At 43.4% G+C, this 26,202-nt stretch overlaps 1 protein-coding gene across 2 annotated transcripts in view; it reads left to right on the top strand.

The window, feature by feature from the left end:
* BFAR (bifunctional apoptosis regulator) overlaps nucleotides 1-26,202 on the top strand; it is a 357,188-nt gene that overhangs the window by 268,666 nt on the left and 62,320 nt on the right. For both annotated transcript variants that reach the window (XM_086941352.1, XM_086941351.1), the window contains one exon: nucleotides 10,872-11,074. In XM_086941352.1, the coding sequence (XP_086797478.1) occupies nucleotides 10,872-11,074 (203 nt within the window). The remainder of the gene's footprint in view (nucleotides 1-10,871; nucleotides 11,075-26,202) is intronic.

Here is a 26,202-nt window from a genome sequence, read left to right as displayed (position 1 = left end):
GCTGTGGGGATTATACTATAAACTAGTAACAATGTACAGCTGCCTTACACAATTGTGATGCAAACTTTAACACTTACTCCTGTGCAGGCTGTTTAAGCTGCACGACCACAATTGGTCACACCGGGCATTAGCCCACAAACACTGAATGTAGTTATGGGAATGGTCCCCGCTAAGAGGGAAGACATTCCGCTTTGGATTTTACAAAAAACAAATCAACTTAAAGCAGTATTTCCCTATACAGGCTTGCAGGAAAAACACAGAATATTGACAATCTGTTTGTCGGTGGGTATGGCTCCCCCTGTAGAGGATTGTGCTACTTTGGGTACGGTCTTTGGTGCAGTATATACCAGAACACATGGTACCCCTTCACTGACCGTTCTACCTGGAGTATTGAAAAAGGTCCAGAATAAGCACAGGTCAGCCTCCGCCCTGGATTTAGGGATGAAACTGATGGGCAGCTTTGCTGCAGTATCTGCCTTAATGTTGAGTAACATTAAAGGGGAAACAGCAACATCAGCTATACACCCAACGCTTAAGGGATTTGACTCCAGCGCAGCAGGATTGCAAATTTCCTAAAATTGTTGAAGAAAACGATGCTACGCGGAGTAGAGATACTTTGGGGGCCAGACCTTGGAAACCACAATTGAAGAGTAATTCTGAAAAGGAGAACTCCAAGCAGGCACCCAACTCTTTCACAAAGAAGTAGGACAGTAACAAAAACAAAGATGAAACAAAATCACTGGGTGGGTCACCTGCAAAGGAAACCACTGAGAAATGTTATAACTTACTAAATCGTGATAATGCTAAACCACCTGACAGTATCAGGATCCTGATGCACTTTCCTTCCTGGATTTCTCTGATTTTTTTGTAAACAGATTTTGAGCGTTTAAACATACATTCATAGAAGTCTAGGCAATTTGTTACATTGTTTCTAGATGCGCATAGTCAGTCACATATTCCAATAATCTACAATGACATATCTAAGACAGAATGGCGCATTGTGCCAGTATTTCAAGTCCTCCACCCTCCACTGTTGCTTTAGCAAGGGCACAGCAAGCAACATTGGATTTAATCCGCCTAGTGCACTTCTGTTTAATCTAATTCCAGGATTCCTCAGATAAACGTTCAGAGAGAGGTAGATGGTCAGAGCTCAGATCATAAGAGCACGTGAAACTAAGGAAGGATTCGCAACGCTTGTCTGACTAAGTTATTAAGCAAGAAGAAAAGCCCAAAACATCTACACCTCAGTTAAAAAGAAGGTAGCTGGACTTATGGTCAGGCATGCCCTGGATATCGATGACTCTGCTTCTGGACGGGGAATGTGCATTGACAATGCTAGTCAGTGTGGCAGAAATCCCGATCGTTCGCCAGAACCTGATGGGTTTTCTGGTGGAAGTAGCGCTTGGATTTAATCCCATTGGCGCATATTCATGGTCACAGACAAAATATGTCAGTATAGACCCGACCATACGCCTTCTATAATATCAAGGCAAACACCCTCAATTGTAAGCCTACAGCCAATAGAGTGCTAGCAAGCATGTCGACCAGGGTCCATCTAAGTGCCAGGCATCGTAACCGGAGGATGGAAGCAGAAAGCAAAAAAAAAAGGGCTCTTAGATGGACCCTTAGGAGGTGTATGGTCGGGTCTGATAGTTAGTTTGATTTTCATTACTGTATTATACAGGAATATCAGTCATATCGCTGAGTGCCGTTGAACAGAATTATTTTTAGAAATTTCGGAAGGGAACACTTCTATACTGACATTTTGTTTGTGACCATGAATATGCACCTATGGGATTAAATCCATGTAGATAACATGATGGATCATTATGAACTGAGAATTTGAAGTGGTGCTGCCCATGGCTTCTTACTACTTTTTTGGATTTACTTATTTGTTAACCCAAGTACCCCCTCATGACATGGGGAACTATTAATGCCCTGAAGAAGTCCGCTTCAAGGACGAAACACGTCGGCTGTGCCACTGTCAACAAGTGATGTTTATGACTCTGTTTTTACAAATGATTTTGATACTAGAATAAAGGAAACTTTGGAAATACACTGTTGTTTGGGAAGAAATTGTATATCTGTTTTCCCTGTTTAATGAGAAGCTGTGCACCTGTGCTTTTGTTTAAAATCTATATTAGGATTCCTAAATTATGGCAGAACCTACATTCCTGATTACACAGAATGGGTAAAACCATTGTATGACATAATACTTCCAGACTTCTCAAGTACACACTGGACGCAGGAGAATAGAGTACATTTATATCCCATTCAAGCTGACATGGTAGCTACCAAAACTTACACACACACACATGTAAACACTACAAACTTGGTGGTATGTGTAATTTTGGGAACATCACGGTATGAATATGTCACGTTCAATAAGGGTAACACAGTACCAGTAGCATATAAATCACATGTATATACCAATGCTGAAATGCGTTTTGCACCTACTGAACAAATTACTGACAGCAGTACAGACTGGAGCAGTGACGGAGTAAGCCCTGGCTCAAAGGAAACGCATTATTGTCGTGGCCCCGATACCGACCTTAGAGGCGGTTACCAGAGCAGGCGTTCCAAACGCTAAAGCTCTGCATTCAAGATGGATACAATGGGCAAATTCACTCACTGCACCAGATGTAGATTACAGATTTGACTCTACACTACAAACACAAGCATTTCTGCAGTACGAACAAGAATATCCTCTGCTTAATGAACTAATGCCTCTAGCTCGCTATGATTACATCAATTATACTGATGCTTATGCTCAGCCTGCCGTATGGACAAAGCATCAATGCTCAACCTCTTGCGCAGTTATAAAAGGGCATATGCATGATGAAGTTTTCCATCTTGAGAAAACCTACACACAGTCACCAGTGATTGCACAGCGCAGCACCGAGAGCTGAAGGTTTCAGTACTGGCACTACAGAGTACGGATGCTTGATTCCCAATGCTTCTAGTGTGTGATTTGTGTTCCTGGGTGCAATCCTATAAGGAGTACCAACATTATTGAAGCCAGAATGGATTCAGAGATTCAAAAGGCTGCGTATTGAAGCACAAGTTGCTTTGGGAACAAGTGGCAAAGCTGAAAGATCGCTTGCCACTGGCTCATGTCATTCACACACTGAGCAATCGACGTGTTGGTATTGACGTTGCAGGGTATTCAATGGCTGATGAAGCTGCAGAGGCAACAGTTTGCACTGTTGCTGCAATCACTCGTTCTAGTATGAGGATAGAGAGACACACCATGGGTGCAGTCAATGCTGCTCGCAATGACATGACCTGCTGGAAGGCTCTCCACTCAAGTACTCGTGCAAGTTAGATGCACAAAACACACTGTATGCTCAGATTCCAGGACTAGAGGACAGAGTAATGCCAAACAATGATTTCAGACTGTGATTCCTTCTAGCTGCACATGAGGGTCTGGCTTCTGCACAAGCAGGGGTGACTGCTACAATTTCACTATTGCAGCAATGCTATTGGTGGCCAGGTCTTTACAAAAAGACTAAGGACTTTGCCTTTATGTGCGACATCTGTCACCGATGAAGGGTTTCACCGTGGCACGGACACCTCTGCTGATTTCAAACAAGCCATTTGCTTGTGTGTACTTGGACCACTGCAGCTCCCTATGATCAGACTGGGCTTACAAGTATATTTTGGTGGCAGTGGATTCCTGCTTTCGATTCCTTTGGGTCTGGCCACAGCGATTGGCTGATGCCCGTACTGTTATAAAGAATCTGCGGGTCTTCATTAGGACATGTGCAGCTAACAAATTACATTCCGACCAGGGTTTGGCGTTTAGCTCTCAGGCTTACAAATAGGCCATGGGGAGTTTGGGTGTGATCCTCTGTTTGTCGTCTCCATACCATCCAGAGGGAAACGTGTCAGTGGAGAGGAAAAACCCTGACTTAAACCTACCTTTAACAGCCAGGGTCCCAGGCTCAGGTCGCAATTGGGTCCATCACCTATTTGGGGTCCAGCGGGCTTGAACAACATGCCAAGAAAGTCCCTGGGTGGTTGGACTCCTTATGAGAAACTGTTTTGGGTTAAGATGTGAGTCCCAGACCTCAACAATATCAGCACGCAATTTGACATCAATAAACGTTTGGCTGTTTTACAGGAACCTAATGGCTTCTGGGATGAACAAAGCAACATCCAAGTAAAACGCACCTCCACTGGAGAAGTGAAAGTAGTTCAGGCAAGTGCCCGGACTGATCTCGAAAGTCATATATCTGGTCAGAGAGAAGATTGTGGACAAAATGGAGTTTGAGCCATCGTATGGAGTGCCTGTCCTCTGTTGAAGGTACACAAACTGTACTACTTCCACCCCTTGCTAGCCGTCGAGACAATCTCTTTGTCTCTATTTATCTGATCAAACTGCACTATGTGGCCAATTCTCAACAGTAAGCTGCATTGGCTCCTGGGTAGCTACCATTCCTCTCTCGCTACAATACAGGAGGTTCAGATGGAAGCTTTAATTACAAATACTACAAAAGACAACACTAAACAACAACAAAGTATGTCTTATACCTGTTGCAAAAACCACGACAACTGTACAGTCAGCAAGTACAGAAACACAAATTTCAATTTGGAATCCTGAAAAGAACATGGTTTATGTCAATGTACCATTGATCAAGTCTTCATCAAGTTCAACACAATCTGCTGAGCTGCCAAGGATAGACCGGATGGCTTCTGGTTACTTCATGGAGTTTGATGATTTAATCTCCGACACATCGGAACAACTTCTGCTCCCACCACCCTGCCTTTTCAGCTGAAGGTGCGTGTCTTCTATCTTTGACTAAAAAGAACATACTTTGTTACTCCATGGTTAGATCTTTGGATTACAATTACATTACTTTTCCTGGTCCTTTGGATTGGTTATGTAACAGTGTTTCTTCTGCTTCTGAACGGCCATTTTATCCCAGATTGCTTACACATGGTAAACTTGATTCTGAAACCACACCCACCATCACACCATGAACAAAGAGGCTTGCCCCTTGTGAACATTTCAGCTGTTTAATTTCCAGATGGGATTGTGAGTGATAAGGTATCATTTGATGTGAATGGTCCCACTGATCTTTTACAAATTTCACATTTGTATAACATTTCTTTAAATGACACTATCACCCCTATTACTGTTTCTGATGATTGGGAGATTGCTGCAGTGTATTAAATGTTAGAAGATCTTGAGGATTCAACTGTGTTTTCTTCTGATAAGTTATAAGATGGTACAGTTAACTTTGAGATGTTTTGTTTTCAACATTACAGAAATTATTTTCTACAAAAAGCTGCTAGTATTCCTCGTGAAGTTTTCAACTTTACACAATGGAACATTGCCCTACACCACCAAGAGGTAGTTCAAAAGCATTTGCATAGAGGTGTGATTATTTTCTGGGTATGGCATCTCTGACCTGGCCTCCTATTATTATAGGCTTGCACCAACACCTGCAGAGAAAATATGTTGACCAAGAAGAAACTGATTTACTCTGCTTCATTCCTTTTCCGCTCCCTGAATAAGTTTTAGCTTTTGGAAGGGCACAATAGATGTGAAGTCTATCTGAGAGATTAAAGACTGACAGGTTCAGGGAGCTGAGGCTTTATTTAGAGCTTGTTTAATACCACAACAAATGATTTTTCTGAATACAACTGTGCGACAACCATGTCCTGGCCTTGCCAAGAGAAGATTTGAACACACCACAGGTTCTCCCTCTGACATGATTTGAGACCTGGCAGCAGTTAACACCATACACTAAGGATACCATAAACAGCATGCTGCATAAGAGTAAGCATAACTCATCAGATCCCAATTGGAAAGCATGGTTAGTATTTCCATTAGACACAAACAGATACCAGGCTCAAATCCTATGCAACAGCAAAGGTTTTACAGCAAAGAAGCCCAATCTGCAATACGTGCAGACTGAACATTTGGGGTGGTACCTTACAGTGTTGTGCCTTGTTTGGCTACAGACCTCAACACTGTCTCAGGTACAACAGCATTTGTCCCTTTTATCTGATGACTAGACCTACATAACTTTTTAATCGGTCCTCAAAAACCACGTTAAAAACTTTCTTCATGCCATCTATAATGAGATCTGGATATATCTCAACAGGAGGCTGCTGAAAAACTGTGTGAGATTGATAGGGCCAACTTAAAACAGGCTCTTGCAATGGTGGACAACGGTATGACTACCTTATCTTCCAGGATATAATCTTTAGGCAACATTGTATCATCCACAATAGACGTCCTACAACAAGATGCCTGCATTAAAACACGGACAGTCCCAACTTATTCTATCCTATTGTTGAGCTGGACATTACAGACACTAAGTTCTGGCCACATGCTGTGGCGACATATTACCATCACAAATCTGTTTTCACCATACCATCTTTCAGAACAACAGATAGCTATGGCATGGAAGAATGCAAAAGCACTATGTTACATATTGAAAGACTGGAGAAAGGACCTTTTACAGTTGCTGAGATGGCATTCTCGGATTGGATAATCCATGGGTACATTACACTACCAATCTCGACTTTCCACTTACAGTACTATCTACAACACCATTAAGTAGGCAGATGCGAAGCGTAAGGTGAAGGGTTCATACATGAACATTAGGAGCTTCCTTTCAAATTCCGGTGTCGGAATAAGGCTACTGGAGGTTTTCTCATTGGTTCTGACTGCGAGAATACTTTGAGTGAGTCCCTAGTATGCAAAGATGTTTCATTGCACGGAGCATGTAATGCCTCTGTTGCAAGCTTGTTTTGCTACTTGAAAGGCTCTCCAGTGGCCATGATACGTCCGTCATTCAGATTACTCTCGAAAGGGAGTTACCTGATGTTGAACAGTTAAGGTTACTGTGGGATGAACCAGGGGTTGCCAATATGGTGACCGTGTCTTCCATTGTTACTTGTTGTACACAAGTCCTGTTTCCATCTGCATGTACCGATAGGGAGGATACGCTATGGCCTTTAATTATTCTTAGAAACGTGTGTTTTCATACCCTGAGCAAACTGAAAGCCTTATTATTTCAAAAAGATGTGGCCTTATCTTCGGCCAAGGTGATGTTTGATCTTTGTGGCACGTTCTTCTTCAGAGATGCACACGCTACGACGTACCGACTTCCCATGAAATTTTGGGGAGACTTGTACATCGTATTTCTTAACATGTTTAGTATGACTGGAATTGCATGGTTTTTCACAAGCATTGACTCCAGGGTAATTATCACTTTCCAAACGGTGTTTGGAGTTATTTGATCTTTTATCCACTCCCTCCTCGGAAGCATCTTTAGAGGTACTCCGCTGGTCCAGCTCTTAATTGCAGGGATGATTTTAATATTTTTGCTCTGCAATGGATGTCTCATTTTGAGATCAAATGGAGATGGCACTGCCTCGCTTTCCTGTTGTACCGTGAACACATGATGCATTGCATTGGCACACCTTTGCTTCGAGAACTAAATTAATTGAGTGCAGCTCGTGTTCCACTGTCTCCTGTGCACTTACTACTGTGCCCTGGACTTGTGCTTGGGGTCGCAATTGGTTGCACCTTCCGACATAGACATACTGATGAACCCCTCTGAAGGTCCATTTTTATAGCTGTCCCTTGAGGATTCCATTGCTGCTGGCTGCATTTTACGAGTCTCACTAAGTTGTCTCTGTGCCTGGTGGTTCGGATCTTGGTTCTGTCTTGAAAGAACACCAATGGCTGTTTTCACTTCTGCTGTGGCTGCTGTAGGGGCTGGATGGGAACACACTTGCTCTTTCAACTTGGTTCGAGGTGTGCCTTTGGGATTATCATCTGCGGGCCCTGGAAACAAAAATGTTTCGTCTACAACTCTGAACACATGAACATCTGCCTCTTCAGTTTAGTGGGAACCTTTGTATTTGGCCTGGTTTTAACTTCCAAATTTCTTTTAAATTGACCCACATTTTATAACCATTTATGTTTTTAAGACATTTTGGCATTCTTTATGCTTTGGGTCTCCAAATAGCGTGAGTACCTGTTTTAATGCTTTTTATCGTTATTTTCATTTTAGATGTTTAGCAATTTCCTTTACATATGCTGTTGCATTTTAGTAATGGGCTTTTTAGTTTCAGATAGCTTTTTAGTTGACTTATGTTCTAGGAGTGGGTGTCATGTGTCCCAGTTACGCCTAGTAGGAAACTTGGGCATTTTTGTACATGTACATGGATCTTCTTAAAGTTGCCTTCACTTTCCACATCGACTTTTAACACACATTTGCATTCACGGCACTTTGGGTTTGTTTCCTGAAAACACTGATTTTTTTTTAAATTGTTTTATTTTTATTGTTTTTCATCATTTGTATGGCGCAGCGAATCATCCCCGAGGGTTCTCTCGGTGCCCGGCAGAACAGAGAAGCAGGCCCATTGAACTTCTAGGCTCCTAAAACATCCAGGTCTTTAAGCTCTTTTTAAAGTGTGCCAGAGATGTACAGCCACGTAGTGATTCCGGTAGCCTATTCCAGTGGAAGGGGGCTAGATGAGAAAAAGCCCGCCCGCCCATTCTCACTTTCTTAATTTTGCGGGGGGCCAAAAGATTTAGGTTGCTGGATCTTAGTTGACGCCCCGGCACATATGCTCTTACCTTCTTTTTTAGGTCAGCCGGGCCCAGGCCCTGCCTAGCTTTAAACACCAAGATCAAAAGTTTAAAGACTGCTCTCTTCACAGGCAGCCAATGTAAGGACTGCAGCAGAGGGCATGATGGGGTGCGTCTCGGTTTATTCAAAACCATTCTGGCTGCAGTTTTCATCAGTACCTGGAGTCTGGAGAACAGATCTTCTCTGGCCCGACTCGTAGGGAATTTCCGTAGTCCAGCCTACTCACAATCAACGCCTGAATGAGAGTCTTTCTTGCCTCCACAGGGATCCAAGGAAAAACTTTCCTTAGCAGTTTCAAGATGCCAAAACAAGAGCTAGACAGTGATTTTACATGCTCTTCAGAAGATAAGTTGCTGTCCAGAACGATTCCCTAGATTACTGGCCTGCTTAGCGGGGCGGGGACCCTCCCCCAGTTCCGCCGGCCACCACTCTTGAGTCCATAGTTCCTCCGCCGTTCCAAAAAGGAGTATCTCCGTCTTATTGGAGGAAATTGTCCCTCATCCAGGCCGCAATGTTCAACATACAGGTTTTGAATTTCATTTTGGTGACCTCGGGATCCGGATCGAATGGGATAATCACCTGTGTGTCGTCTGCATACAAGATCGTCTCGAATCCAGACGCTCTTATAATTGCAGACACCGGAGCCCCATAAATGTTGAACAATGTTGAGCTCAGACTGCAACCCTGCGGCACCCCCTTGTCCACTAGGTTGGTTGCTGACAAAAATGGTTCCAGTTTGACCTGCTGAGATCTCATTCGCAGAAAGCTTTCCAACCATGCTGGAGCTTGCCCCTCGACACCAATCTCTTGTAATCTGCAAAGCAGGATGGAATGGGAGATGGTGTCGAAAGCCGCCGATAGATCTAATAATACCAACATAGTAGGCGTCCCTTTATCCAGGGATATTTTAATTATGTCCATCACTTTCATCAGGGCAGCCTCCGTACTATGTCCGGCTCGGAAGCCCGATTGGGCGGGATCTAATAATTGGTTCTGCTCCAGATAGCTTGTTAATTGTTGGTTGATCAACTTTTCCATCACCTTAGCCCCACACAACAACAGAGATATTGGCCTGTTGCTTTACACAAATCAATTTCACTAGAACACTATTGTATTGCCTTGGCATTGTGTACAAGGCCTACATGTACGTTGTGCAAATGTTTGTTATTTACGTCCGTATGGCGACACAGCTATCTGTAGAATACAAACAATGACAGCCTGATCACAATCTCAGCCCATGGCATCAATGCCTTTTTCTATATATAAACATCAATTTCTAGGTATAGTCAGAGGAGGCACTTCTGCTGACTTCGAGAGGTCCCTACATGCTGAAGTCTTCCCCCAGTAGCTGACAGACATCTCCATGAGGGGTGTACAGATTTTGACCAAGGCGGGGTCCTACACTCTTACCCACCACATAATGGGGTTGGATCATCCAGTAAGAGGTTTCTTGGCAGAACATACATTCTAGACACGTAGGTTAGGGTCTGCATAGTAGGAGTACGCCAGATTGTTATATTATTTCATATGCTTGTATATATACGATGTCATAGCACGATGGTGGAACTTTAGGTTCTGTTCACTGTCCTTATTATAACTTTCATCTGCTCCTGTCTATTGATAAGTGCAGCACATATATCCTATACAAGAATCACTTTGCTTCAATAAACATTGAAAACGTCCCTTTCTGTATACTTTGTATATTCCTCTGACCTAAAGAGAGAACAAGTTTTTGAGCGAAAGGTTCTAGGTCTGTCACTACGGTTCCTGAGGGAACAGGTTTCTCATGTTCAGTGGTTGCCAGAACTGTTCCCTCTCTCTCTAGGTTTAGAGGGGTTTATGGTGGCACTGTGAGTTATCTTGTCCAAGGGACAACATATCCTGCGGGAGTGCACAGAATCAGTCTGGCACCATCCTAAAGTTTATGCCGTTCACAAACATGCAGTTTCTACTGATTAGTGGAAATTACACAACACAAGCATTCTAATTCTGATAATGATCTTTGTTTTTCTGCATGTGGAACTTTCATTTAGGTAGTTGTTTGTGATGACTTAACAAGCATGCTTGCTACAAATAACCTCCACTTACATTATGCTGTCTGTTTGCCTTCCTTCTATTGACTGAATCCATTAGTCTATCTAAAATGTTCATTCATTTTGTTAATTTTAAGTACTACCTTTAGAATACTCTTCATTATTATGAATACTCTTCATAATTTGGATTGACCTATTACATTTCCCATTTTGTTTTTAGGACTTGCAAGATCCAACGTGGAAACAGTGGCGAGAATTTCTTGTCAAGTATTCCTTCCTGCCCTACCAGCTTATTGCAGAGTTTGCCTGGGATTGGCTCGAAGTGCACTATTGGACATCAAGATTCATCATTGTTAATGCCATGTTGCTGTCAGTCCTAGAGCTGTTTTCCTTTTGGAGGCTGTGGTCACGACGCGAACTGAAGTGAGTTTTTTTTATTTCTCTTTATTTGTAAAACATAGACTATATTTCTAGTGCGAGTATAGCAGATTTTAAATATAACTTAATCTTGGCATGTGTTACTGAATAAATATATCACCTTCATATCCATTAAGTTCCAGTTGGGAGCTATGTGAACAGGAAGGATGATTGTTCACAGATTTGTTTTATAATATTCATAACACTAATGCAATCATAATGCTCACTCTTACCTTAAAATTAAATGTAAGTATTTAAAATGTTGTGAAATGAACTTGTTTTGTATTAAATGCCTTCCTATCAACCACAATGGCAATCTTTCCAGTTTATTCCGATCTTAAGGGAAGAGCATGTTGCTTAATATATTTGTGTATTTCTATGACTCTGACCCTGCGCTAGCTGCCCCTTACTAAACAGTAAACCATTCTGACCAATCAATTATAAACTGATCAGTTTCAATTCATAGGGAGCTCTTTACACTTCACTCATCAAGTGGTGATTATACATCATATATTTTTTACTCACATTTGGTATTCTAAAATTGCACAAAAACATAATCTCTTCCAATGGTTAGTGTCTCACAAAAATGATTCCAGTTTATATTATTTATAATTTCTTCAGAATCGCATATCAAAAGCAGTTTCAGCCATCATGTCAGACAAAGCCTCAGCCAACACATGTTAAGCAGCACGAACAGGCACTTCTTCAGAGCTGAAATAGAATTATTTTCATATTCAGCTTTTACAATTTTTATTAGCTCAATCCATGTCACAAATACATATATCAGTTGTGGTCAATAAATACAAATTATTTCAATAGAATTTCCAGTATGATTTCTAGTGGCAAAGTTAATATAAATAAAAGGAGAAACCAGAACGAGAAACATATTTCAGTCATGATATCATTTTGGAGCCAGAGTCAGACAATTATTTCATATATTGTATCATAGATTCCCATATCTGCATCCCAAGTTTTTGCCGTCTAGTTGATTTCAGAAAATATAAGCTGTATTCCATATTAAAAACGTTATAAAATTTAGCCCTCCACATCTCAAATGTGGAAGCCTCACTTTGGAGGCAACACGAGGCAATACATAAACGTGCCACTGCTACGGCAATAAATGTTATATATCTAAATTTGTATACTGACGGCTCACTTGAAACATCAGCCATATCCCTAATAACATCATTTCCTTCGTTATTGATAAGGAAATGCCTGTAACCTCTTGCAAAAACAGCTCTATTTGTTGCTTTAATTGTGTCAGAACCATACCATCAAAGAAAACATGCACAATATCAGCTCTATCGGTACTGCACCTAAAACATTTTCCGTCGTTATTTCCACCCCACTTCATCATACGCTCTGGTGTGTGATATACATCAAAGATGGTGTTGTGTTTGTAAATTCGATGATACCAATATTTTCCCTGCAGTATCAATAGTAATCTGCATCAACTCTCCATCAATCCGTAATCGTGCAGACCATTTAAGATCCTGAGAAGCCAGATCATCCTTTTGAGACTCAATTAACATAGAATATAAAATCCCTATCTTGGCCCTCTTCCTGATTGCCTACAGTATTGGTCATACCGTAATACCCTCATGTAACTGATGTCTGACAAGATAGTCACGTAATTACAGATACTTGAAAAAAATTCCTGATGTTGTAGTTAATGACTTTCAGTTAATTCCAAAAATGAGCATAGCACTCCCCCCCCCCCCCCCCCCCCACCCCCCCTGAAATAAATCCCCCCAATATCCGATCCCCTTCATCTTCCTGCACAACATCTTATAATTCCAAAATATTTCTGGGAACCTGACAGCTGAATTGAGAGTAGTGTAATAATTCAGCTGTGGAATCGTCCGCACTTGCATATCCTTTTCCATACCTTATAAGCTGTAATAATGACCTTAAACCATGTCTTTTTATAGTGGCTTGGCTCAGAGAATTTCACTAGCACATTTCTAGCTTCCTTCCCTAGCAATAATTGATCTATCGGTGGACCTTTTGCATCTATTACATCTTTCCCTGTCAGCGAAATACGCACATTTTGAGTAGACAAACGTAATAGTAAAAACAGAAATCCGGAACAGACCATTCTCCCCTACCCAGCGGTAACATCATGAAATTAAAAGCTCTTTTTGCTTTTCGCTGTCCCCACATAAATCTATTGCATATAGATTGAATCCCTTGCAACTATTTTTTCATTAACTCAAGTGGTACTGCTCTAAAGTAATAAAGTACTTTAGGAAGGACAATCATATTAGGAACAATTCGTCTCCCCCACTAGAGTCAGATGCAGACACTCAAGCCGATCCAGCTGCTGCTTCACCCCTGAAACTATATTACCCCAGTTAACCTAGATTAATTCTTGTAAAGACATTCTAATTTTTATACCAAGATATCTAGCTTCATCCATTACCCGACTCTCCCCCGGACAGGCCTGATCAGTGCATACTATCTGGGTTTTGGCTGCATTAAGTTTATATCAGACACCACCCCAAATTCTTCAGCAAGCTTTTCTATCTCCCGTATTGCCTGTGCTGGATCTGCAGAGGCTACAACAATATCATCCGCATATGCTAGAACACGTATCTGATAGAACCCGCATTCCATTGACCTTATACTATCACTTTGTTCTAGCATCTGCACACAAGGGGCAATATATAGCGCAAACAATAATGGAGAGCAGGGACATCCCTGTCAAGTTCCCCTATTAATACATACTTCCTGAGATTGCCTGCCCATAACGCAAATTCTCGCTCGTGGTGACTTATACATACTCTGAATCGCCTTGATAAATTCCAGTACAAACCCCATCCCTCGCATGATGCCCCACATAAAAACTCAAGATACGCGATCAAACGCCTTTTCGGCGTCTAAAAATATGAAACCACATTTTTTATGATACACATTAGTGTAATCTATAAGAGTAATACCTCTATGAATATGGTTAATGTTGCTTCTACCTGAAATAAATCCATGTGGGGACAAAGAAACTAAATGTATAATAACTCGCTCTAACCTGTTAGCTAGAATCTTAGCATACATTTTCCCATCGGTGTTCAACAAAGATACAGGTCTATATGACCCTTGTGTATTAGGAGGCTTATCCTTTTTTGTAAAAACAACTATGCTGGCCTCATCCCAAGATGGAGGCGCATTCCCCAGCTCGGCTTCCTGAAAAACACCAAGCATTTAAATTTTCAACACCTGAAAGAGCAGCTGATGAATTTCTTGTGCTAATTTATCTGGTCCTGTAGCTTTCCCACGCGCTAATTGTCCTAATGCTTCCTCCAATTCCTCCATTGTTATCAATTCATCTAATAATAATTGTTCCTCAACACTTATTTTGATCAAATCAATTTTTTGACAAAAGTGGTCTATATCTGATTCATCTGAGTCGTTTTGCTTATACAACTCTTGATAAAACTCATTAAAAAAAACATACCATCTTCTGTTTCCACCGTTTTACCCGCCGCATCAGTCATAGCCAATGTTCTCTGGGAGGATTGTCTAACTCTTAAGTCGCTGTGCAAGACACCGATCAGTCGCTTCGCCATATTCATATCTGTTTTGTTTATAAGTATTGTATTGAAGGGCAATATCCTTGCACCATATTGAATTTACTTTAGTTTTGACAATGCTATCTTACTATATGCGGCTTTACAGTCTGATCCCTGTCTAAGATTTATCACTTCCAGTTCCGCAGCCCTACTCTCATCCAGTGAATGATGCATTACTATTTGGCTTTGTTTTTGTTTAGCTAACCCAAAGCTTAATACCTCTCCCCACATTCCTGCTTTAAGAGTACCCCATAAAATAGGACTGTAGACTGTTCCCCTGTTTAGCTCAAGGAAATTCCCAGCCCACCTAAGCATATGATCTCTAAATGCCTTATCTGATAGAGATATTGAGCCGCAGATTCCTTAACTTAGAATATCCACTTCTTGTGGGATCTCCGACTGACTCGCCAGCGGGTTCGCCCCCGGCGCCAATTGAGCCTTTGCCCCCCAGGAATGTCGGAGATGTGGTGTCGTTAGGGCACGGCCGGTTGGGTCCTCTCTACGGTCCACATGGTGTCGTTCGGGCAAGGCCCAGCTGGGTTCCTCTCTACCACCCACAGTGCCTTTGCAGCGCCGCATAGCCCCGCTGGGTTCCCTCTGGCGTCGCAGGTGGTTGCCGGTGCTCCTAGCCCTGCCTTGAGCACACCCTGGGCTTCCGGGCAGGCGGCTGCCTGTCAGAGCTGGGGCCTTGGCCGAAGGCTCGCCTCCCCAGCTCCGCTTCTTTCTCTGGAGTTGGAGCCCGTCATGGATGAGGCGGGGTCAGTGCCGGGGCGACGGCGAAAGCTTGCCTCGCCCGGCTCCGGCGCCTTCTCCTTCTTCAGAAGGGGAGCTTGTCATAGTTTCGGTGCTGGATGCAGCCAAGTCGGCGACGGACGAGGCAAAGTCGGTGCCGGCACGTGTCGTTTTGGCCCTGTATCAATGCCGGTTTGTGGACTCTTCTCTAGAAGCCTCTGGAGAGAGTTGGCCCGGCCCTCACGCCTGGCGTCGCCGTAGGTATTGTTGCCAGTGGCCCCCTTGGAATTTGTGGAGCCTCCTCAGGAGCTCCCAGGTCCGGCAGGCTCTTTGCCTCCCCAGAAGCCCCATCAGGATACTCATTCTTCCATGGGGCTTCCTTCCGTGGGGCATTGGTCGCACCCTCAGAGTTTGGGGAGGGTCAGCGTACAATCCTCCCCACTGATGAGCTGTTGTCCCCTCCGCGGAGGGCTACCGAGGCTGGTGCAGCTTTTTTGAGAGTGGTCTCATTGGCCACCCACATTTTAAACATGCAACCCCCTTCTGCCGCTTTGTCTGTGTGCCCCTTGCTTGAGGTCCTTCACCGTGGGTCCGGGAATGTGGAGCAGCTTCTGCCTTTTGAGGCTTCCCTTTATGATATCCTTTTGGGTACCTGGGTCCGGCCTGCTTCAGGTGACCCAGTGGCTCATTCAGTTTTACACCGCCACCGTCCAGCTCCACATGATCCCGTTTGTCTTTTTGTGCACCCCGATGCGCAGGGGTTTGTGTTGCAGACTGCCTTTCCTTCCCTGCCCCATCTAACGCTTCCTCCCTATCGGGAGTCCAGATGGCTTGAGTCATGGGGTAGGAACACCTTTGCATCCATTAGTGCAGCCCTACGGTCCTTAAATACAGTGCATGTTTTGGCTCGGGCTACCTCTGACCTGTGGGACTCTACAGAGTCTTTGCTTTCTGCCACCTCTGACGGTGCTCGTACTGATCTACTTCACCTCCTCTGGAATGGCCGCGACCTTGCCGAATTCACAATCGGCTCAGCCTTAGATACTGCGGATTCTTTGGGCCAAGCTATATGGCAGGCTCTGTTGCCTTAAGGTGCCACGCTTGGTTGCGAGATAGCGTCTTCCCTGAAAATATCCGGGAGCGACTGGTTGATTTACCCTTTAATGGGGTTTTGCTGTTTGATGCTCGCGCCGAGCCGCGGTTTACCGGCCCCTTGTGGGCTTTCATCCTCCCACTTAGGTCTTCTTAGGCCTATCTTCCATGGTGGTAATTTTTAATTTTGCATCCTTTAGATGCACTCTGTGTTTGATACTGCAGTGAGCCTTATGTCTTCCTTTTTCTGTGGTCAAGGGTGATTACCGCTTTATTTACATCTCTTGGATGCGTTTTGCTTTGAGCTCCCTGTTGGTCTGCTGTGGCTGTGTTCCACAGGTTGCTGTGTCTGGTCCTCTGACTGTGATATTGAGCTGGTGGTTCAGTTTGGTAATGTCATACGGCTCGGAACTCATGTTCACAGGTTCAGTTCATTACTGCGCTCGTTTGGCTTGGCTTATTGCCCTAAGAGGTGTTCCCCGTTGTTTGGGGTATGCATACTCCATATGTGGTACTTGTATGCTATTATATAGCTTTGCTTATCTTACCTGGGACTGGAGATCCTGTGGACTCCATGTGTCGCCTGGTGGTCTGTGGTACGGTGTTCTACGTTTTTTCCTGGTGCTGTCTGCTTCTGCCATGGTCATCCACCTCCTTTGAAAGTTTCATGGTGTCCTCTTTGCCCTTACTGTACTAGGTATGATCCAGTGTGGACTTGTTCTTGCTCCTAGCTAGCTCGGTCTCTGCATATTTATATGTTATACATTTCTGTATACATGCCGGTTGCCTTGGTATTCCTCTTCCTACATCGCCACCTCTTTTCGAGGCTGATGGGTCTGGACCAATATCTCCATGTGTGGGGAAGCTTTTCTGAGTTGTTAAAGGTTGCCCATAGGCTCCTCCTTGCGTCTGCTTCCTGGGGTGATTTCCCGATTTGACATATGCTCCCTTTTTGGTGTTGATGCTGTATGTGTCTTTTCTGGAGTGTTGGTCTCAGATTCTGAGGCTCTTCCCACTATTCGTTAAGCTTGGCGTTTTGGCCACTTCCTTCGGATATGCCTTTTTTCCAAATTTTCACACACTATTGTTAAGGCTACGCCCACGGGACAGCTCTTCTGATAGCAGTGGTTCTTGACTTCTGCCTGCAAGTCTATGTTGTTGGTTGTTTCTCACTTTGGCTTCATACTACCCGGTCGGGGACTCTTATGCCTCTTGTGTAAGCCACTTTATGGTCTCTATGACCGTTTGTTGATGCATGTTTCTTCCTGCTTCAGCGGGTATTAGAATTGATGCGGATTTCCCCTAATTACCCTTTTGTGGGTGCACTTGGCATGTTTCTTGTCCTTCCGGCTAATCCCAATGTTTTACTCTGGTTCTAGCTCTTGCCTTTGGGCTCTTGACACCGGCTCCTTCGGCTTCCTTCTGTAGGCTAGTCTGTTAGGCTCTGGTTGCATCTCTTCAACTTCATTTCGACCTTGGGTCGGTGTACTCATTGTGCGTCATTAAGCGGAGAGTGGGCCTTCCTCCTCTCTCTTTATTTCTTTGCTCTGGTATAGGGCTCATGCCGTTCTGCCTGTCGTTTATATACGGGTATGATGAAGCACCATTCTGGCGTTTTTAGGATATCTTCTATCCTGTTATTTCTGCTCTTTCGAGCTGCTTGGGTTGCTGTCTGGCTGTCCGCCACAGCTTTCCCCCTTTATCCGTCACTCTGTTGCCGGATCTGATGCTTGGCATTTTCTTTTGTTCTGTCGCAGACCCACCGCCCCTTTGGGGTATTTGTGTGTATTATCTATTCTAAGTTAAGGAATGTGCGGCTAGATGGCTCTATTAGATGTATGAGTTACTTACCTTCGGAAACAAATATCTTGTAAAGACGGTATCTAGCCGCAGATTGCTTAATGCCCACCCAGCCTCCCCATTCTGCGAGAACCTTGCAGAGTGGTGTTCTCCGCTGGCCTCTTCAGTTGCCATTGGGTTACCTCTCACAGGAGTTCAGTTGTGGCTCACCTCTGAGTGTTTCCATATACTGTTATCATCTGCTGAGGGGCCTCTTCCTGTAAAACGGCACGAGGAGATTTGTTTTCCTCTCCAGTTACCTTCCCTTCCTTCTGTCTTTTCTATTGATTCGGGGCCCTGTTCTCCTCTTGGTCATCCTCTTGGTGTTTAGTTGTGCTCTGGTTTTAACCTCCGTTATTATAGGTAAAGGGACAGTATTTTCATCCTTCCTACTGTGCACTGTTGTTCTTCTGTGCTCCTTTCTTAATAAACGACACAGTTCTACATGGCAGTATCCCTCTATTTTGGCCTGTTGAGATGTTCTACCCTTCTTGCACTCAGGGAAGGGTCTTTGCTTAGCCTGCAGTTCTTTTTCTCAGTTTTTCACTTCTATGTAGGCAGTGTCTAATTCTGTTTTTTATGATGGTGTCGCCACCATCCTCCTTCTTGTTCACAGATTTTTCATCCCTCACACACTGTTCCCATACTTTAAAATTTTTTTGTTGGTGGCTCCGCGTTGTGCCATGGAAACGTTTCTCCGAAGATAACGGACGTCAGCCCGCCGGGCGGGACTTTTATAGAGGTGCTGCTGCAAAAAAACTCCGGCTCCAGTCTAACGCATGGGGATATTCTAAGTTAAGGAATCTGCGGCTATACGTCTCTACCAGATACATAGTTACCAAAGGTAAGTGACTCGTACATTGTTCAATAATTTCCTATTAAAAGTAAATGTTCTTCCAACCTTTCTCTGTCTTAACACATTAAGGGACCATGATCAGCCATAATCCGAGACCAGACCTGCATTTTTGCTCCAACTATAAGTGCACTGGACATAAATATATAGTCTTCTCATATCAATTTTTGGTGCGTATGTGAATAAAACGTGTATCCGGGATCTGACTGGTTTATAGTCCACCATGTGTCCACTAACCCATGATCCCTCAGCACTTGAACGAAAGCCTTGAAAACTTTGGGCTTACGGCCCACATATTTGTATTTTGGACTTAAAATGAGCCCCTTCAAATGAATGTTAAAATCTCCGCATAGAATCAGCGGGGTAGGCCATAATGCCAATTCAATATTTAGCACTTCTAATACACCAGCTTTGTCGGCATTTGACCCATAGACTGAACAGATAGTATACTTGGTCGTTCCAATAAAACATTCTACAATCTCCTATCTTCCAGCATTACCCTTCCTGTCCCCCTGATGGCACCGCGTATCAAAGTAGCTATGCCCCTATTAGTACTAGTCTGTCGAGTTGCAGAAAGAAGTGCATATCCTAATTCTTCCATCAGTTTCCATTTAGACCAAGGTATGTGTTTGTCTTGAATACACAGATTGTCAGGTTTCATAATACATCATTCTGCTGCTATCCTAAGCCTTTTATTTCTATTATTAAGGCCACAAATATTAAATGAACATATATGAATTCCATTAACCGCCATTTCCAACATAATCGTCAGATATTACATGTCTCATTCCTAATCTTTGTCGAATACATATTGACCACATTAAAAGAAAACAAGCTACCTGTTCATGGATTGATTTTTCTAAATGATAACCCCCCCCTTACACCTTACCCCATGTGCCCCCGACCCCTTAGCCCACCCTGACCCCCCCACTCCCTCTCCCCTGCTGAGTAAATTCCCCCCATCCTATGGATCCCTATCTGGCTGCCAAGAAACTAAATTAAATACATTACAAGGGTACTGACTCGCTACCATACTCTTAATCCCAAAACCTAACATGTACCCCCGACATGATAGATACTAACACAGCCAGGTTTTAACAACTGTCAAATACAATCCCAACTGTACACTACCAAGAGGAAATTTGTATTCAAACTTGTATAAACATTTTTATTGAGGCCAAATATTCTTTTGCTGACACCTCTGAGGTAAAAAAGCATGTTTTGACCCTTTAGAATCACTTTGAGAGTGGCCGGATTTAGCAAAAATACTTGCGCCGCTTTCCCCTGAAGGGGACTTATCAAGTGACATAGCTGCCACCTTTTCTCCACAGTTTGGTGACAAAAAGTCAGGTCTTTCACAGCACGCTTTTTCTCTGGCTGTGTAAGATTTTATATCGCCTGGCCCGCCAAGAAATTATTCTGACATCAAAATTGCTCTCGGTCTGACATCCTTGTAACCAGGTTTCGTAGGCCTCTGTTTAAATGGGAACCTGTGTGCCCTCTGCACTTCGTTAGACCAATTCCAATCTGTAAGTTCGGGGAAGGCCTCTGTGAATAATTCCACCACGAATTTGCGGATATCCTGTCTCTCAATCCCCTCAGGGATTCCTAAAATCTGCAGATTATTCCGCCAAATACAATTCTCCAAGTCTACAAGTTTGGCTTGTACATCGTCCCTGTATTGCTGCAAGTCTTTTGCCACTGCCTTTTGTGTCACTATATCATCTTCTAACGTGAAGATTCTGGCTTCTGCCTCATTCAGTCTTTCCGTAAATTCAGTGCATGTTTTCGCTATCCGCCTAATGGCATTCTGCAATTTTCGCAAAACACACAGTGAGAGAAGGGTCGAAGGGATATTTTAAAGACCAGCCCAGAATATTATCCCCTCAAATACTGATAATACCAACGAGAAAAACTGGGGGTCTGTAGAAGAGCTTCTAGGAGCTCCAGACAGCTAAGAACCCCTATCGGAGTGAGTCAGAGCATGTGTACTATTAAGTTTATCTAAATACAGGAACTGCAGGCAACAGAATCACCAGAAACGCACTTGATTGTAGGTGAGACCCATCCATACATATTGGATTCCCATCAAAGTCTTGTCATGATAAATATTCTCACTTGGTCATCCAAAGTGGGATGGTCTGTCTCTTGATCATTGAGACCTTTCCATAACCCACATGAAGTTGAATCAAGCCCACAATCACTTCTTAACCATGAGCCTATTTTGATGATGGAACCATGTGCAGTGCAAAACAAAACAACAAGTGGTGACTTAAAATAAGGTAAAGAGTCAAAAAAGAGACTTTAATGAATATTGACCTTTCCCTAACTAAAAACAAGAACAGTGCAAAAGAAGCAGTTTCAACAATATTACTACGTAAGGTGCCAACATGTTTCAGCCGACAGGGAGAACGATCCCAAGGCTTTCTTCAGGGCCTCTGTTCTAACGTGTTTGCTACTGCGTGATTTCTAATAAAGTAAGTACATGTGAATAAATCAATTAAATAAAGGATATAAGTGAACAATCCATGTTACTATTCCTCTGTGTCAAACGGTGTGTCTCACATCTAGAAAATAAACAAGCCAAAATGAGTACTGTATCATCGGGAAACCTCAGTTCCTCCTGTATATCTTTTAGAAAAATAACGGATTTTTTACTCACCCAGATTGACCAGGGACTAGACCTCACCTCTCCTGGACCAAGCTCATGAAGTAGGAGGCCCCCCTCTGTAAATGCAAGGAATGGGGTACTTGAAAAATGGAAGATGACTAGTATTGTCTACTATTCCTATCTCAAAATTTGTTGACCCTCTCCTATCCATGCCTCACAGTCATAAAACACCTGTTTACAAAAACTCACAGATAAGGCTCACCTAACTACAAATTCACCTTCTCCATTTTTACAACGTAAGTGGAAGTGTACATTGTCTCTTCTGTCTGATTCGGATTATGACTCAACCCATTGTAGCAATGGCGAAATGTGTACAAACAGAATGGAAAACGAAATTTAGAAATGTAGTGGCAATATAAGACACTAGTCTACATAACCAAGGTTTTAGGGAAAAACCACCTAGCCTGTTTGTACAACCTACTCGCCAAAGAGGATAGCACTAACCTGTCCGTCGTTGCCTCAGACAGTACCCGAGTCAGGGGGGAGGCAACGCCCGGAACAGAGTAGGCGTTTATGAAGCCGAATGTTTAATTAGGGCGGGCGCGCTCGCAGAATGTTGGTACACTTGGCCCGTTCCAATAATGCTATTGCATACACCCACTACCAATACTTAAATGCCAAAGCCGAATGCACTTACTAGTTCGGCAGGAATGCTGATTTCAGAGGTTGTCTTTCACTCGATTATTTAGATCCAGCAATGTTCGTACTCTCGCGAGATGACCAAGGACTACAAAATGATGTCATCGACTGCGGACATGTAGTTCCGTCCTAGGGGCTTGTACTGAATTTTAAGAACCCAAATTTATTGAGATTACTAGAGAACCATTATCAACAATTATGAAGCTGAATGCCGATTTAAGAGGGAGGTGCGCTTCAAGATTGCTGTAACACTCTGCCCTATTCAAAGAGCAATATTGCATACGCCCACTGCAAATACTCAATACCAAAGCCAAATGTACTTATTCGTACGGCAGAAGTCCTGGTTTTAAAGAAGGCCTTCTGCTCAATTGTTCAGATGTTCGTACACACGCGCAATATGAAAGAACTACCAAATGATGTAATCACCAGTGGCCGTGTAGTTCAGTTCTTGGGGTATGTGTTGGATTCTAAGAGCAAAACTTTATCAAAATTTGCAAGGGAGCCCTTATCAGTACTCTCAATAGATCTGTGTGTCGACCTCATCAACATAAGTATGTATATTTAGGCGAACGCTGAGCAGGGAAACTATTATCGGACTGACAAGCCGATGACTATAAAGTGTTTATGTCTATAGAAACTTCATGTCTGGAATTCTAAATGTGGCTTTCCCAGCTTTTGTGACGTACTACCCTCGCAAAGTCATGGTAACAGTCCTAAGAAAACGATCTTTTTAATTAATAAATTTTACAATTTATTAATTTTTCGTGCTCAGAGGTTAGACTAATACTGACGCTGGAATTATAGACGCTGGAATTATATCATGGACCAGAACCATCCAAGGGGATGGCAGAAAAAACCTTCAAGAAAGACTTGTCCAAGGTATTTCAGCATTGAGACCGCCAGTATCTGTGGACAGCTTATATATCCACTTTTGTTCCTTCATAAATACAAGTTTTGAGACATCCCCTATATGTGATGGTAAGTGAGGTTTCTCCAAAATTGTCCATGAGAAATCAGCTTCCGAGTGGTTTTGCTCTACAAAGTGTTTAGTTAGCTTAGACATTGTCTTCCTGCACCTAAATGCACTCTTATGTTCTAGCATCCTAGCTCGTTCCTTCCGAGTCGTCATGCCAATGTACCTGGCTGCACAAGGACAGGTGAGCTGGTAGATAACATGTGTACTGTTACAATTCGTAAATTGTTTTTGCTCCCAAGGGCGGCCAGTTCCTATATCTACCTTGGAGGATTGTGCAGTTTGTGGACAGACCGAACAGCATTCACAAGGATGGTGTCCTGTGACAGCCGGTAGATCCCAAAGGGTACCTACTGCTCTCTTCGGTGTTTCTTTTGGACGAGTATGTATCAAGCGGTCGCGCAAACTCCTCGACCGCTTGAACGCAAACAATGGAGGCTCAATTTGGTCATTGCTGCAGTTCAAAACTCGCCAGTGGCGGCGGACAATCTTTTGGATATGATTGGACTTTGTATTAAAAGTACTTACAAAAGTTAGCCTTTCTGATGGTGGTTTGACTACCGGGGGCTCAAGGAGTGCCTCACGATTGTTATTAGTTGCCCGCTTCAGGGAGCGTTTTATCAACTTCCTAGGATAATGTTGTGCAGAGAGTTGATGGAATAAGCTCTCTGCATGTTTCGTGAAGGTTTCTTGGGTGGAACAGTTGCGCCGCACTCGAAGAAACTGCCCGTAGGGCAAATTGTCCCGAAGAGTTTTCGGGTACTGGCTCTCGTATAGTAACAAGGAATTTCTCACCATTGGTTTGCGAAATAGTTCGCACTCCAAACCGGTAGTTGTTGCGTAGATCGAGAGATCTAGGAAGGATAATCTTTCCTTACTGATCTCTACAGTGAAACGCAAATAGTGGTTCTGAATGTTTAGCCACTGGTGGAATTGTCAAATCGATTCCTGATCACCTTTCCATATAACAAGAACATCATCTATGTGTCGTTTCCACCATTTGATAGATGGAAAAAAAGATTTGTGGATGTCAAGACGTGTTGTTCAAAAGTATGAACATAGAGATTAGCCAGGCTAGGCGCAAAAATACTGCCCATACTGGTCCCTGATGTCTGGAGGTAGATCGTTTCTTCGTACTTAAATGAGTTTCGACAGGCAGCGTGTGTTTTTGTGCTTTCCGTACATGTCTCAGCCCTATGCTCTGAGATACATTGAAATATTGACTCCAATGAAATCTCACCACTCAGATTCACTACTTGAGCTCCATCCATACCTTCATCAGACTTGACCATCTCTGAAGCTGAAGTTGCAATAGAGCTAGAAGGGCCTCGGATCATATTCTGCGCTGCCTGAGCTGCCTCTTCAGCCTCCTTGTCTGCCCTTTGTTTGTGTATCATAGTGGTTTCAAGATTGTCTTCATCGGGGTTTGAGGTATTTACTTTACTGCCAGAGCTAATTGCAGATCTCTCCCCCAAAAATTATTTAAGCCCTAGTTCTCCATCCTTGTCGTCATTTGATGACTGAGTGATCTGACTGAATCTGACATAGAAAAAAAGTTTCCTTCCCCTGAATCGCTCTCCCTATTAGCACCTTCAATACACAAATCAGTTACTACACCCAACGTAGTCACCTCCTCTTGCATCCCCGTTGATGCCAAAGCGGATTCAGCCATTGACACTGCCCCTCCTATATCTCTAGTTTCCACCTCCAGATCTACTCATTTTTGGGTTATTTGGCTTTTCTGATGCTCATTTTGCTGCACATAATCAGGATACTCAGATATTGGAATTACATCACCGTCATTTATTTCCATAGTCATGCTCCGAGTTGCCCGCATTGGTTGTTATTGCTTTTTTGTGACAAAGATAGCTGGGGTATCTGGGGTGTCTTCTTACTACCAGGCTCTTGTATCAGCGTCTGAGTCAGCTCCCTCCACCCCAGCTTTTACATTACTAGGTGACATAGCAGCCCTACTCACTGCATCGCTGATTGTCTTAGTTTTCCCTCCACGCCCGGTTTTAGGAGGCATGACCAAGCCTTTTCCGAAAGTTAGACAGCCAACAATCGATATAGATGTAGATTATATACAATGTAACAAGATCGTACATGTACAAAAGTCTTGATACTCTGTGGCAATCCAGGCGACACAATGTAGCAATCAATTCACTTGCTGCCTCGTTCACAGCATGCACAGTGAGCCACTGTGCTTTTACTCCTGTACTCCCGTACCAAACTCTACTCACTTTATCGGATTATCGCTGTTTCAGATCTTGCAGAGTGTATGTAGCCTCATTCGCTTTTATCCGTTCTGACCAGGTGTTTTCTGGTGTTCTCAAACAAACAAAATCTCTCCTGCCCACTACTCACACCTTTCCAAGCTGCAACTGCCGTCACACACAGCGCGCTCAGCGCCTCGGCTTCTAAGCCTACACAGGTGTGTATTGGCAATCACAGCAAACCGCCGGAACTATTGAGCCGCTAAGCCGCCGGGACGTCGTATGGACGGCCTGGTAAATGTTCAATTTTGTTCTCACGTATTGCTGGTTCCATGCTCGAGTTTGCGATTAATTTCCCTTCGTCGCCCGTTTTCCTCTATTGAGTTTCCACGTCCTCTCAGCCGTGACTGCGTTGGCTGGGGGAACAACGCCAAGGCTCCTCACTCACACGTCCAGCACGGACGCCATCTTGCCCTCCGCCCATTCTTTTTATATTCCAAGATCAATTAATTGTGTATCAACCTTAAAATTCCATCGTTGGACATATCACATT

Source organism: Lissotriton vulgaris, chromosome 10 (genome assembly GCF_964263255.1).
Source record: "Lissotriton vulgaris chromosome 10, aLisVul1.2, whole genome shotgun sequence".
Classification (NCBI taxonomy): domain Eukaryota; kingdom Metazoa; phylum Chordata; class Amphibia; order Caudata; family Salamandridae; genus Lissotriton; species Lissotriton vulgaris.
This window is presented reverse-complemented; position numbering and strand designations above follow the sequence as displayed.